Below are 11,429 nucleotides of genomic sequence, written 5' to 3'. Positions count from 1 at the left end.
ATTGCATCAAAATGTTTAATTTTTATTTCATTTCATTTTAGCATTGTTGTATTTGACAACCGTAAATGCAACTCTAGTTAACTAGCTTAGCAGTTATTGTTACTGTGTTTATACAATGCCGAATGCACGCTTTCATTTCGCCATTTCACCCAATTCGTGTGTGCATTAATGCCATTTCGTGAATTCTGCAAAACACGAAACTTTACTAAGATTTCGTTCATTACATGCAAATAGAATGAAATAATGGTTTGAAAATCAGTCACACCTTTTTCCATCGGTCCGTCATCTCTGTCTGCTGAGATGGAATAAAAGCTAATTTTAAATAATCCTTTTTGAAATCATGAAATCGAAGCATAAACATAGTGTCCTGGAATTTCTATCGATATACGTATCAGGAATTTCAGTGGCCACGTTGGGGACATTCCACTACAGAAAATGATGGCTAAGTGACTGCTATCGATATTTAAATGCAGGGCGCCAAATGTGCATCTACTTTGAATATTTTTTTAATTTTTATTTAAATCAAACATATCTTAAAAATTAAAAACTTAAAACAAATTATGTCCATTGTAAGCTAGATGAACTTGAATTAATTAAATTTAAAGCGGTAATAAAATGCGCTTGCTATAAAAATAGAAATATTTTAAAATATTAAGATATCATTAAAAATTGTAAGTTATAGTTGCAAAAATACAAAAAATTAGTACCGTTTTTATCAACTATTTGAAACTATACCATCGACAGGTGTTTAGAAATCTTAGCATTATCCTTTTAAATGTTTAGGTTTTAGTAATAGTTACTTAAACATTTTCAAAATTGATTTTTATTTACGTACTTTGCTAGCAACAGTTTCATAAATCTAGCCACTTTTATGTTCAAGTACAAAGACGGGGGCCCTGAAAGGCACGCCGTGTAAACAGCGAGTGCCTCCGGCTCTGATTGCGATTCCGGGGGAATTCGCAAGGTCGGGGCCGCCGGCGGGCGAGTGTGGTCCACCACATGTAAGCCATTAAACTGCAATAACAATCCGATGACCGCCCACTCCGTGTCCCAGAGCACGCACACGAGCGCCCAGGGATCGGTGGTGGTGCTGGCCATTAAATAGAACGCCACCATCAAAGCCGTCAGGCAATGGAAAGCCCCCATGTGCGTTCCTTTGTAATATTTTCCACCGAGGAAGCAGGAACATTTCGTGGTAAATAAAATATGCAATAAAAAGGCGGCGGAAAAATGCTTGACCCTATATGAAACTTCCAAAACAATTACAGATCAATTAGCTGGTAATTTAAATATACAAAAAATAGGAAAAGGTGGGGCGAAATTGAAAAAAAAAAATGTATAAATAAATAAGGAAATTGTAATATGAAATTGAATGGAAAGAGGATTGATAGATTTTTGAAATACAGCTGTTGTACACAAACGGAAGAGTTTAAAGTCGAAATATGCCCACCCAGAGCCAGATGGTCGGAGCTGTTTGCACACTGCGATTCTCACGTACTCAGCATTGATTTCGATGCGGAGATCGGATCGTTTCCTTCCTTTGATTGCCGTCTATTTATAAAGGCGGGTTTCCTGTTTATATTTTTTATAATACATTTATTTACTCGACACAGCGGCGAGGCCAGCCCCTCGGCGACGCCCGGAGGGCAGCTGCACACATGCCTCAGGGCACCGAGCTGACTCGCACCACCTGCGGCTGCAGCCGGGGGCGTTGCTCGCCGGGATGGGCCTGGGCACTGGGGTCCGGCTGCCTCGAACTCGTGCTCCTGGGCGGCCTCGAGCCCGGACCCGGACCCGGACCCGGACCGCCCGCGGAGTCCGTGCTGTCGCTCTGGGCCTCCACCAGCTTGACGTGGGCGATGGTCTGGCCGAAGAGCTTCTGCCGGAAGCTGGGCCTCTTGGGCGTGCCACGGTGCACGCCGACCTCCAGGTGCTGGTGCTCCTCCCGCTCGCCGGAGCGCTCCTTGTGCCGGTGGCGCCGCTGCTTCTTGCGGTGCTCCCCGTTGGGGAGCAGCTCGTTCACGAACTGCAGTGTGCTGGAGGCGCTGCCCGTGGAGTCCGTGCCCGAGTGACCGTGGTGGGGGTGTGCGTGGGAGTGCTTGGCGTGGCGGGCGTGCTTCTCCTCCAGCTCGATCTTGTTCTTCAGGGCCACCTCCTCGATGTGCCGCTCCTGCAAAACGAAAGAGCACCACTGGGTGAACGCAGCTCGCTTGGCTCGGGGGGAGTGTCCTACAAACATGGCCCGCCGGTGCTTGTCCCGCTTGGCCAGCACGGCCACCCAGGCGCCGTAGGAGAGCATGATGCCCGCCGGGACGAGGACGCCGGCCAGCGAGTTCTCCGACTTCCGGACGCAGGCGTGGTAGACGGCCAGGAAGAGCACTGTGGAATGGGGATCCGGTGAGAGGAGGCTCTTGGCCCTAGGAGTCGGGGCTACAGTCGCACTTTGCTAGCACCCAAAGGGGGCTCCCACTAATCTCCCTTCAAAAATGTAAGTTTTAAATTGCATTTAAGGTACGAAAATGCTTCAATTTATAAAAAATTAGTGAGGAAAGGAAAGCTCTTCAGCTTAACTTTAAAATAAGCACTACCATTTGCTATAATAAAATAGTAGCATTTTTCAAAAGTTACAATCATTCAAACCCATAACCAAAAAAGTAGGTTTTATAGATAAAAACATTTGAGTTCCAAACCTGCTTTTAGTTCAAACGCAGTATTTAGTTTACTAATTTTATAAATACCAACTAAAGGCAACAAATGAAAATAATAATACAAAAATATATACAGTGATAAAAAATGGAATGGTATAAAAAATGACTGAATATTAAGTTACAAAAGTGGGTGTTAAATATAATACATAAATGTTAAAAGTGTTTAAAAATCAAGTTGGAAAATCAAGTGGGTTTAAAAAAAAAACTTTCATTTTAAAGTGGAAAATTTTAAATCTTTTGATAAAATACGATTTATAAAAAATCTTCAAGGATAAAAATTACAGCGAAAATTGTTTTTATAGAAAATGAATATTAAATTTTGAGTTGGAAAAGTTCGGAAAGCAGTTCAATGGAATATGACTGACTTTTTATGAGTGTATATAGTTTTTAAAAAATTGATTATCTGAGACGTGGGCTAGAAAAGTTCGACTCAACCCGGAACCCCGAAACGTACCCAAAAAGCAGACGATGACGGCCACCAGGCGTCCATTGGCCTTTCGCTCCTCCTGCAAAGGGACATCAAATATGAGAGATGAGGCCACCACTGGGTCGTCGCCAGATGCACTCGCGGAATCATAGGCGGAAAAAGCATTTTCAGGGCTATAGGCGATCCTCCCCTTCTGTTTTTGCGAGAGATGCCATAAAACAATTGTTTACAATTCCACGTTCCGTGCATATAGACAAGGGAAAAACAATGGACTCGCCACTACAGACTCTACAGTGGATACTGGCAATCAAACGCTAAAGAAACACTCGAAAAATATTCAATTCAGATCGATTAATGGGAACTATGATCTTTTAAACAGGTATTCCAGCACATTTTAACGAGTCTTCAATGGACCTTGGCTCCGGCTCTGCCTACATTGTTCGAAATCCCATGAAATTATTTTAATTGCACCCAGGAATTCGAGGGGAGAAGCCCAATATAAGTTTGATTATCTTACACTTCATAAAGTAGCGTGATTTACGTCCGCGGATTTTGTGTATCTGCGCGGTGGGTGGATTTCAACCTTATGGCTCGATTTTATACAATTGTTTTTTAATGGTTAGGGAGTGAGGCATGGTTTTTAAGGTAATATTTGATTGGCAATAAACTGACACATTTTCGGTGTCATTTCCTGGGCTGGTATCCACTGTGGGTGCAAAAGATCTAAGGCGAAACACAGGAGCATTTCGGGTTTTATGTCTGACACATTCTGCTGCTAATGACGGCGCCGCCAACGATGGCGTCGTGTGAATTTCAGCAGAACCGGAGTCCAAGCGATCCGTAATGACGTGCCCGTAAATCAAGGTGTTTCCGATGAGTCACAAGCACAGAACAAAATTAAGGCACTGGAGAAGTGACCATAAAGGTCATTTTTAGTTGTTGTATTATACGCACCACTATCTTCGTAATATTAAAAAAAAACATTTTCAAAACGAGGTAGATTTTTTGAAAATTAGGCAAGTTTTTCAAAAGTAGGGGATATTTTCTAAAGTACGTAAATTTTTTACATTAGAGAAATTCATTCACTTTTAATTTTTCCCAAAAACGGTTGTTCTTTATAGATATTATAAGACCTATTCAGTATTTCCGGAAAAAAAATTCGGTTATTTTTGAAAATTCACTTTCAGAAAACACCTGTTGTAGCCGAACTTACGCGCGACTTGAGTTCGAGGATCTCGTTGAGGTTCTCCTGGATTATCTCCTCGTCCGACATGGACGTGATGCTCTTCCTGGCCAACGCGGTGATGCCGTCCGGCGACTTGGGCGCTGGCGGACTGGGATGCCCCGTGACCGCTCCTCGCGGCATCGCCACAGGGAACTTCGGCTCCGACCGGCGGTTTGGGGCTTTCGCGGCGGCCATGGCGCAACTTTACGGCGGAATAAATGGCCTACGGGTCTACGGTCTTGATTTTAATGGGCCGCAAAACGATCGAGCCAGCGAACTCAAGCGGAAAATCAAAAATCGCAAAGGGGGAATTTTTTGGCTTCGAAAGCAATACACTTGGAATGGAGATCGCGCCCGGCCAGCGATCAGGAGTCGAGTGAGGAGCCAAATGGCATGGTTTTGGGCAGAAACAGAAGCCTCCGCGCCTCCTCGTTTTTCGACTTCGTGCCCGGCGCCGAACAATTGTTGTTAAGTATTCGAATTTCGAATCGAACCCAAGAACAATACGGCGTGGATCGTTGTTTATTTACACTGCAGTAAATAATTCTTCAGCCGAATGTGCATATATGTATGTAGGGGTTGTTGGTGCGCCCCAAGTTCATATCGTATTGATGCGTATACACACCGACAGAAATATGCAGCAATTAAATTGTTTATTTTTATGCAAAAGTTTCGCAGCTATTCTGCAGCCCGTGTGCATTTCGAAAATCGATTGTCGATGGAAGGTAGTTGTAAGGTGCCAACAATATAAAATCAAGACCTTCTTTGGGTAGAAAAACACACATCGGCATGAGATAAAAGCTAATTTAGAATTTATTTGTTTAAAAGCAATAAAAATAACGACTATTTTTGAATTAAACAATCAAAAAATCTGGCAACGCTGGCAGGGCTTGATAACAAATATTTGCTACTACTTTTGAATATTAAAAAAAAAACTCCGGCAGCCCTGTTGCCGATATTTACATAGGGGGGATTCCTGCATTTTATTCAGTTTTTCTTTTGTATTTATTTTTAAAAGGGAATTACAACTATTTAAGTATAGAATTTCTTTGTACGCATAAACATTTAAATATAATTATAATTAGGGTCACTGAAAAAATAGTTTTCTGCTTTAGAACTCGCGGCTTTAGGAACTACTCGGAGCAACAAATAAACTCTTAAGCAATAATTATATGTACTGGAGGTTAAACTTTAGTCACTTAACTGTCGTTTAAAACATAAAATCTCATATTCTCAAGTCAAATATTATATGTACCATTTCAATTGAAGTTTTAAAAATAAACGCCTTTGGGGGACTACCCCATATGAGCCACATAAACAAGTGCGCGGTGCAGTGTAAACAATCGTATTGACAGTGCTCGAGGGACATCGATATCCCCACTGGCGAGCCCCACAGCTATCGATATCGCTTGACAGCTGGACAGTTCGATAGGCACGAGCATTTTGCATCTCCGAATCCAGGCAAGCAATCCCCCCGCGAACCCCTGCAGCAGATCCCCGGGAACGGAACGCCACTCGCGCCCGTCGTCGTCGTCAGCACCCCCCAGAGGCAGGAGGAGCAGCAGCAGCAGCAGGACCAGGGCGCAGCCACCATGGCCCAATCTCACCGGGATCGGGACAGGGACAGGGAGCGCGGCTCCGGGCCACTGCCCAACCGCTGGCTGTACTGTCCGCGCAAGAGCGACTCCATCATCGCGGAGCGCTTCCTGGCCTTCAAGACGCCGCTCAGCCAGAGCTTCCAGGACAAGATGCCCATCGAGTGCACCTTCCGCCCCGAGATGCTCTTCGACTACTGCAAGACGCTGAAGGTATGTATCTGGGCTGGATGCCACATGTAGCTGTCAACCTACATCTCTGCCCATCCCCTCCAGCTGAAACTGGGCCTGTGGGTGGACCTGACCAACACGAAGCGCTTCTACGATCGCTCCACGGTGGAGGAGCGCGGCGCCCAGTACATCAAGCTGCAGTGCCGCGGGCACGGCGAGACGCCCTCGCCGGAGCAGACGCACAGCTTCATCGAGATCGTGGACAACTTCATCAACGAGCGCCCCTTCGACGTCATCGCCGTGCACTGCACGCACGGCTTCAACCGCACCGGCTTCCTGATCGTCTCCTACATGGTGGAGCGACTCGATTGCTCCGTGGAGGCAGCGCTGGCCGTCTTCGCCAATGCCCGACCGCCGGGCATCTACAAGCAGGACTACATCAACGAGCTGTACAAGCGGTACGAGGACGAGGAGGACGCCCCGGCGGCCCCGGAGCAGCCCAACTGGTGTCTGGACTATGACGACAGCAATGGCGATGGCTCGGCGACGGACAGCCGGAAGCGGCACTTTGACGACAACAGCTCCACGTCGCAACAGGGCGCCGGGGAGCAGGAGGACGACGCCGAGGAGGTGGAGGGCGAGGAGGCAGAGGGCGATGGCGACGCCTCCACGTCCGATGGCCAGCCGAAGAAGAAGCGTCGCCGCGAGATGGTCATCAAGAATGCCACCTTCATGGCCGGCGTGCCGGGTGTGCGGCAAGTGAGCGACCAGCCGCGGCTGGGCGACTTGCAGCGCAAGGTGCAGGACTGGTGCCAGTGGAACAAGAACGGCTTCCCCGGCTCCCAGCCCGTGTCCATGGACAGGAACAACATCAAGCGGCTCAGCGAGATACCCTACCGCGTGTCGTGGAAGGCGGACGGCACACGCTACATGATGCTCATCGATGGCCGGGACGAGGTGTACTTCTTCGACCGCAACCACTCCTGTTTCCAGGTGGAGAACGTGGCGTTTGTGGACGGCAAGAACCTGAACGACCACCTCGAAGGCACGCTCCTCGATGGGGTAAGCGGTGTTGGGCGAGTGTTGGGATGCAGCTAATCACTTTTCTTATCATGCCTTGGCCTGCAGGAGATGGTGCTGGACAAGATCGGCGAGACCGTAACGCCGCGCTACCTCGTCTACGACATTGTGCGTCTTTCGCATCGCGATGTGAAGGACGAGCCGTTCTATCCCAACCGACTGGACTACATCAAGAAGGAGGTCATAGGTGAGTGGGTGGCCGCTCCACGGTTTTGCACTATCCGCTCCATGTACGATTGCCCCTGCAGGTCCCCGCATCCTGGGCATGAAGCATGGCATCATCAACCAGCGACTGCAGGCGTTCAGTGTGCGCGGCAAGGACTTCTGGGACATCTGGATGTCCGCCCGCCTGCTGGGCGAGAAGTTCTCGCGGACGCTGGCCCACGAGCCGGATGGCCTCATCTTCCAGCCATCCCAGCAGCCGTACACGGCCGGCGTTTGCTCGGACGTCTTCAAGTGGAAGCCGCACGAGCTCAACTCGGTGGACTTTCGGCTCAAGATCATAACGGAGCGGGGCGAGGGGTGAGTGATGAGAAGAGAGCTGCCTCTTAGGGACCCAACTAATCCCTGGCTTGCCCTCCCCAACAGCCTGCTCACGAAGAAGGTGGGCTTTCTCTATGTGGGCGGCCACGACGCCCCCTTCGGACGCATGCAGAAGCTGACAAAGGAGATCAGAGACTTGGACAACAGGATCGTCGAGTGCACCATGAACCAGTTCGGCAACTGGGAGTTTATGCGCGAGCGAACGGACAAGAAGCATCCCAACAGCTTCAACACGGCCCGCTGTGAGTACTCTCAAGAACATTTTCTCGAACGCAAGAGTGGGACTTAATCGCAACTGAGAGAATGATTTCTTTACTATTTAAAAAAAAAAAAAACAAAGTAGAGACTTACACGAGTCTTGGTCAAGATAAAAAGCTAAAGAACTTGAAATTCCCTAAAATTAAAGAACGTTTCCCTTAGAATAAGTGAGAAGAAGAGTTCTTAAATCAAGAGCATTTGAACTTGGTCTCAAAGAACCTTATCCCAAAAAAGCAATTGAGAGTACTTTCGCCTTGATTTCAAGAACGTTTTTCCTGGACTAATCGAGAACAAGACTTCTTAAATTGAGAGAATTTGATCTTGGTCTCAAAAAACCCTATCTATACTGATTTTCTCTTTATTTCAATAACATTTCATCTTAAAAAACCACTCGAGAGTAATTTTATCTTGATTTCAAGAACGTTTCCTCTCAAAAAAGTGGGAGAACAGATTCTCACTGTCCCCTTCCTTTCCGATACATTTAATTGTAACTTTGCTTACAATTTCAGCTGTTGTGGAGAGCATAAAGCAGCCCATAACCAAGGACTATCTACTAAACTACGTCGCGAGCTACGGGTTCCGCGATGACCACGCCATGATGCCGCCGCCGCAAAACGCCCATGCCCATCCACCACATCCCCACGGCCATGGGCACCACCACGGCGCACCGCCGGCCCAGCGGAGGCCACACTAAGCGTACGCAGCTAGCAGCACCTCACGCCTCATCTCTCCATCTCACCACTGAACCCGACACTAGGAAATTAAACAGCCCCTAATAAATATAATTCAAAACGAGAATTACACGCAACTCTGTGTTGGCCGCAAAACTGCTTGATTTGTATGATGGTTGGGCCAGTTGGACTTTAGGGCTCAGTCTTTAAGGCGTATTCCATTTAGTTAAGTATTTTAAAGTGAGATTAACACGATTCGGCCCCCAAAGATCTGAAGACTTCGCGGTTTCTGGCTTCGTTGTGAGATTAAACCATACTTTTTGGTCTGTTTTGGCTTCGGACTTATTGGCGCGGACTTATATAGCATGTACTTAAAATTCCTCGAAAAACAGTGAGCAAATGAACACTTAGCCAACGTTTAGATGCATATTAGAATCCATATTTTGTACACATACTGTATTGCTCTTGTAGCTCATATAGTCATAACTTTATTCCTTTTTTAATATTTAAAAATATACAACGGCTGTTGTCCAAGTAACTCTGGCATTCAAGCACTATCAACACTTAAGGCAATGCGAAATCAAACAAAATGAAGTATTTCGTTCATAGCCGAGTCGGCACCATGTACATGGCTGAGCAGCAGCCGCTCCTCAGTTAAGTAGGCTGCCATTGTCGCGCAGCACCTCCGCCTCCAGCTGGCCGAGGTGGAGGAGGGCCACCAGGGCGGCGCCCTGCTCCGCCTGCTTCTTGTTCTTCTCCCAGAAGGAGCTGCTGTAGCGCTGCCCGTCGTAGGTGCAAATGGAGCGGAACAGCTTGTCGCACTGCTGCGTCTCGTAGGCTGGCGGGGATTTGCCAACCCTGGCGGCATGCACATAGAGCTGTGTCTTCGGCAGATGGTTATCTAAGGGGGGGAAAAGCAAGAGTTGAGTAATCCATGGAATCGCAGAGAGGGGCAGGAGGCTCACCACTTGGATAGGTGGAGCGCAGGAAGGGCATGTTGCGGCAAATGACGCCGGCGTACTCGTCCGAAATGGCAGTCGCCGCCTCCTCCAGCTTCTGCCGCTTGGCCTGCGCCTCCGGCGGCTCCACCTCCGCCCGCCCCGAGTTGCCCAGCGTCTTCAGCTCGCGCTGCTTCCGCCGGCAGTAGTCGCCCAGCTGCCAGATCTCGCAGATCTGCTGCAGCGTCTGGCACTGCAGGAAGCGCTTGCCGCGCGGCGTCTCCTGCAGCTCGCGCAGGATGCTCTGCACACAGTACTTGGTGTTGTGCGGCGCATTGTCGTAGTCGACGCACAGGCGCAGGTACTTCTCGATCAGCTCGTCCATGGGCAGCAGCCCCTCCGGCCGGAAGATGCTCACATTGATCTGGGCCGCCCGGGCCACCATCACGCTGGCGGCGCCGCACTCCACCTGGAACTTCCGCAGATCCTCGTAGCTGTTCATGTTCTTCGATCCGCCGTTCGCGATGACCGGTATGTCCACGGCCTCGGCCACGGCGCGCAGCACATCCGGGTGGGCGGCATGCTGTGGTCGCTCCTCCCGCGTCCTGCCATGAACGGCAATCGCTGCAATGCCCGTGGCGGCCAGCTTCTGGACCAGATCGATGGTCTCCTCCACGTCCGGCAGGATGCGGATCTTGCAGGTGACCGGAATGTCCAGGCCGGAGCACAGGGTGCGCAGTATAAGGGCCGCCTTGTCGGGATCGGAGAGCAGGGCGGCGCCCATGCCGCCCTTGATGGAGAACTCCTTGGGGCAGCCCATGTTGATGTCCAGCCCCGAGATGTCTCGCTGCACCAGCTGGCCCACGGCCAGAGCTCGCTCGGCGTCGCTGGTGCCAATCTGGAGGACCAAGCGGGAGGTTTCCTGGGTGCAGGTGCGGAAAACGATTGTGCCGTCCGAGGGGTCCACAAAGTCCACCGTGCCAAGGGCAGCTGAAGGATGAGGCGGGGTTAGTTGCGACTCTGGGTAGTCCGTGAAAGGGCGCTCCACTTACGGTTGGGCCGCCGAATGCTCTTGATCAGCTTGAGGTCCACCAGCTCCTCCGTGTAAACGATGTCCGCGCCCATCTCCAGGGCCAGCAGGCGCATGGGCAGCGTGCCCACGCGCACCATGGGCGCCAGGATGAGCTTGTTGCGGTAGTCTAGCCGCGGGCGCGTCTTCATGCTGGAGAACTTCCTGAGAGCCTGGAGCGGCAGTCGCAGCATGGAGTGGAATCGCGGATTCAGCTGTTGCATGTCGTTCAGTTGGGGGCCTGTGCACGGTACTGCAGGGCCGCCTCTGCACGATCGAGTCGGACAGCGGCCGTCATGCAGCGCACGATTTTCATGCGAAATGCTTGGAGTTTTAAAGTGAAATGTATACTTAAGCAGGGGATTAGTTAACTATTTATTTATTTTAATTATAAAATATAGAAACTACTTTTATACCATCTTCAATTATAAATCTCACACAAACTAAATATAAACATTGGTGAATTTAAAAAGTTTGTTTGCCGGCTCTTCGTTGAAAAATAATATAATAAAAATAATATAAAAACTGTTCCTAGAAATGTTTACAAGCTAAATGTTAAAAGCTCCGTTAATAGCTCTAACAGTAACTTTTTTTGAAAAAACATACAAATTTAAAAATTAAATCTTATGTAAGTATTAATCAAACTTGAAAATATATTATTAACACAATATGGTTATAAGGAATATAAAGAATTAAATTAAGACAAATATCTTGTTAAGCATTAACATTCTTCATTTCAGATAA

General features: G+C 48.5%; 3 protein-coding genes across 4 annotated transcripts; 1 reads left to right on the top strand and 2 right to left on the bottom strand.

The window, feature by feature from the left end:
* Nucleotides 1–572: 572 nt before the first annotated feature.
* Nucleotides 573–4,836, bottom strand: LOC108023907 (uncharacterized). 2 transcript variants are annotated; one of them, XM_050885707.1, is made up of 4 exons: nucleotides 4,349–4,836; nucleotides 3,163–3,328; nucleotides 2,234–2,379; nucleotides 573–2,170 (listed from the first exon to the last, which is right to left on the bottom strand). In XM_050885707.1, exons 1-4 carry the CDS (start codon nucleotides 4,553–4,555, stop codon nucleotides 1,664–1,666), a joined length of 1,026 nt encoding a protein of 341 aa, XP_050741664.1. In that variant the 5' UTR covers nucleotides 4,556–4,836; the 3' UTR covers nucleotides 573–1,663. The 2 variants fall into 2 exon arrangements, with proteins under 2 accessions (XP_050741664.1, XP_016949080.3); XM_017093591.3 differs by having other exon boundaries at nucleotides 575–2,170; nucleotides 3,163–3,214; nucleotides 4,349–4,829.
* A 923-nt stretch (nucleotides 4,837–5,759) lies between these two features.
* On the top strand, nucleotides 5,760–8,834 carry LOC108024042 (mRNA-capping enzyme). The gene is made up of 6 exons (XM_017093817.3): nucleotides 5,760–6,168; nucleotides 6,232–7,188; nucleotides 7,255–7,393; nucleotides 7,455–7,728; nucleotides 7,795–7,991; nucleotides 8,517–8,834. Exons 1-6 carry the CDS (start codon nucleotides 5,953–5,955, stop codon nucleotides 8,699–8,701), a joined length of 1,968 nt encoding a protein of 655 aa, XP_016949306.1. The 5' UTR covers nucleotides 5,760–5,952; the 3' UTR covers nucleotides 8,702–8,834.
* A 303-nt stretch (nucleotides 8,835–9,137) lies between these two features.
* On the bottom strand, nucleotides 9,138–10,923 carry LOC108024051 (tRNA-dihydrouridine(20) synthase [NAD(P)+]-like). The gene is made up of 3 exons (XM_017093828.3): nucleotides 10,669–10,923; nucleotides 9,644–10,606; nucleotides 9,138–9,579 (listed from the first exon to the last, which is right to left on the bottom strand). The coding sequence occupies exons 1-3, from the start codon at nucleotides 10,907–10,909 to the stop codon at nucleotides 9,329–9,331; spliced, it is 1,455 nt and encodes a 484-aa protein (XP_016949317.1). The 5' UTR covers nucleotides 10,910–10,923; the 3' UTR covers nucleotides 9,138–9,328.
* Nucleotides 10,924–11,429: the final 506 nt, after the last annotated feature.

This window comes from Drosophila biarmipes, chromosome X (genome assembly GCF_025231255.1).
Source record: "Drosophila biarmipes strain raj3 chromosome X, RU_DBia_V1.1, whole genome shotgun sequence".
Taxonomy (NCBI): domain Eukaryota; kingdom Metazoa; phylum Arthropoda; class Insecta; order Diptera; family Drosophilidae; genus Drosophila; species Drosophila biarmipes.
Note: the sequence above shows the minus strand (reverse complement) of the source record. Positions and strands in the feature narration are given on the sequence as shown.

Bases quoted from the DNA above. Each gene is read 5' to 3' on its own strand.
- LOC108023907 (XM_050885707.1), bottom strand. From the start codon at position 4,555: ATGGCCGCCGCGAAAGCCCCAAACCGCCGGTCGGAGCCGAAGTTCCCT. The intron at 3,329-4,348 runs GTAAGTTCGGCT...TCGCAAAAACAG, and splicing joins TCCTCGAACTCAAGTCGCGC to AAGGGGAGGATCGCCTATAG. The intron at 2,171-2,233 runs GTAGGACACTCC...TTCGTTTTGCAG, and splicing joins AGCACCGGCGGGCCATGTTT to GAGCGGCACATCGAGGAGGT.
- LOC108024042 (XM_017093817.3), top strand. From the start codon at position 5,953: ATGGCCCAATCTCACCGGGATCGGGACAGGGACAGGGAGCGCGGCTCC. The intron at 6,169-6,231 runs GTATGTATCTGG...CATCCCCTCCAG, and splicing joins ACTACTGCAAGACGCTGAAG to CTGAAACTGGGCCTGTGGGT. The intron at 7,394-7,454 runs GTGAGTGGGTGG...TTGCCCCTGCAG, and splicing joins CATCAAGAAGGAGGTCATAG to GTCCCCGCATCCTGGGCATG.
- LOC108024051 (XM_017093828.3), bottom strand. From the start codon at position 10,909: ATGCAACAGCTGAATCCGCGATTCCACTCCATGCTGCGACTGCCGCTC. The intron at 10,607-10,668 runs GTAAGTGGAGCG...CTCATCCTTCAG, and splicing joins GAGCATTCGGCGGCCCAACC to CTGCCCTTGGCACGGTGGAC. The intron at 9,580-9,643 runs GTGAGCCTCCTG...TCCCCCCCTTAG, and splicing joins GCGCTCCACCTATCCAAGTG to ATAACCATCTGCCGAAGACA.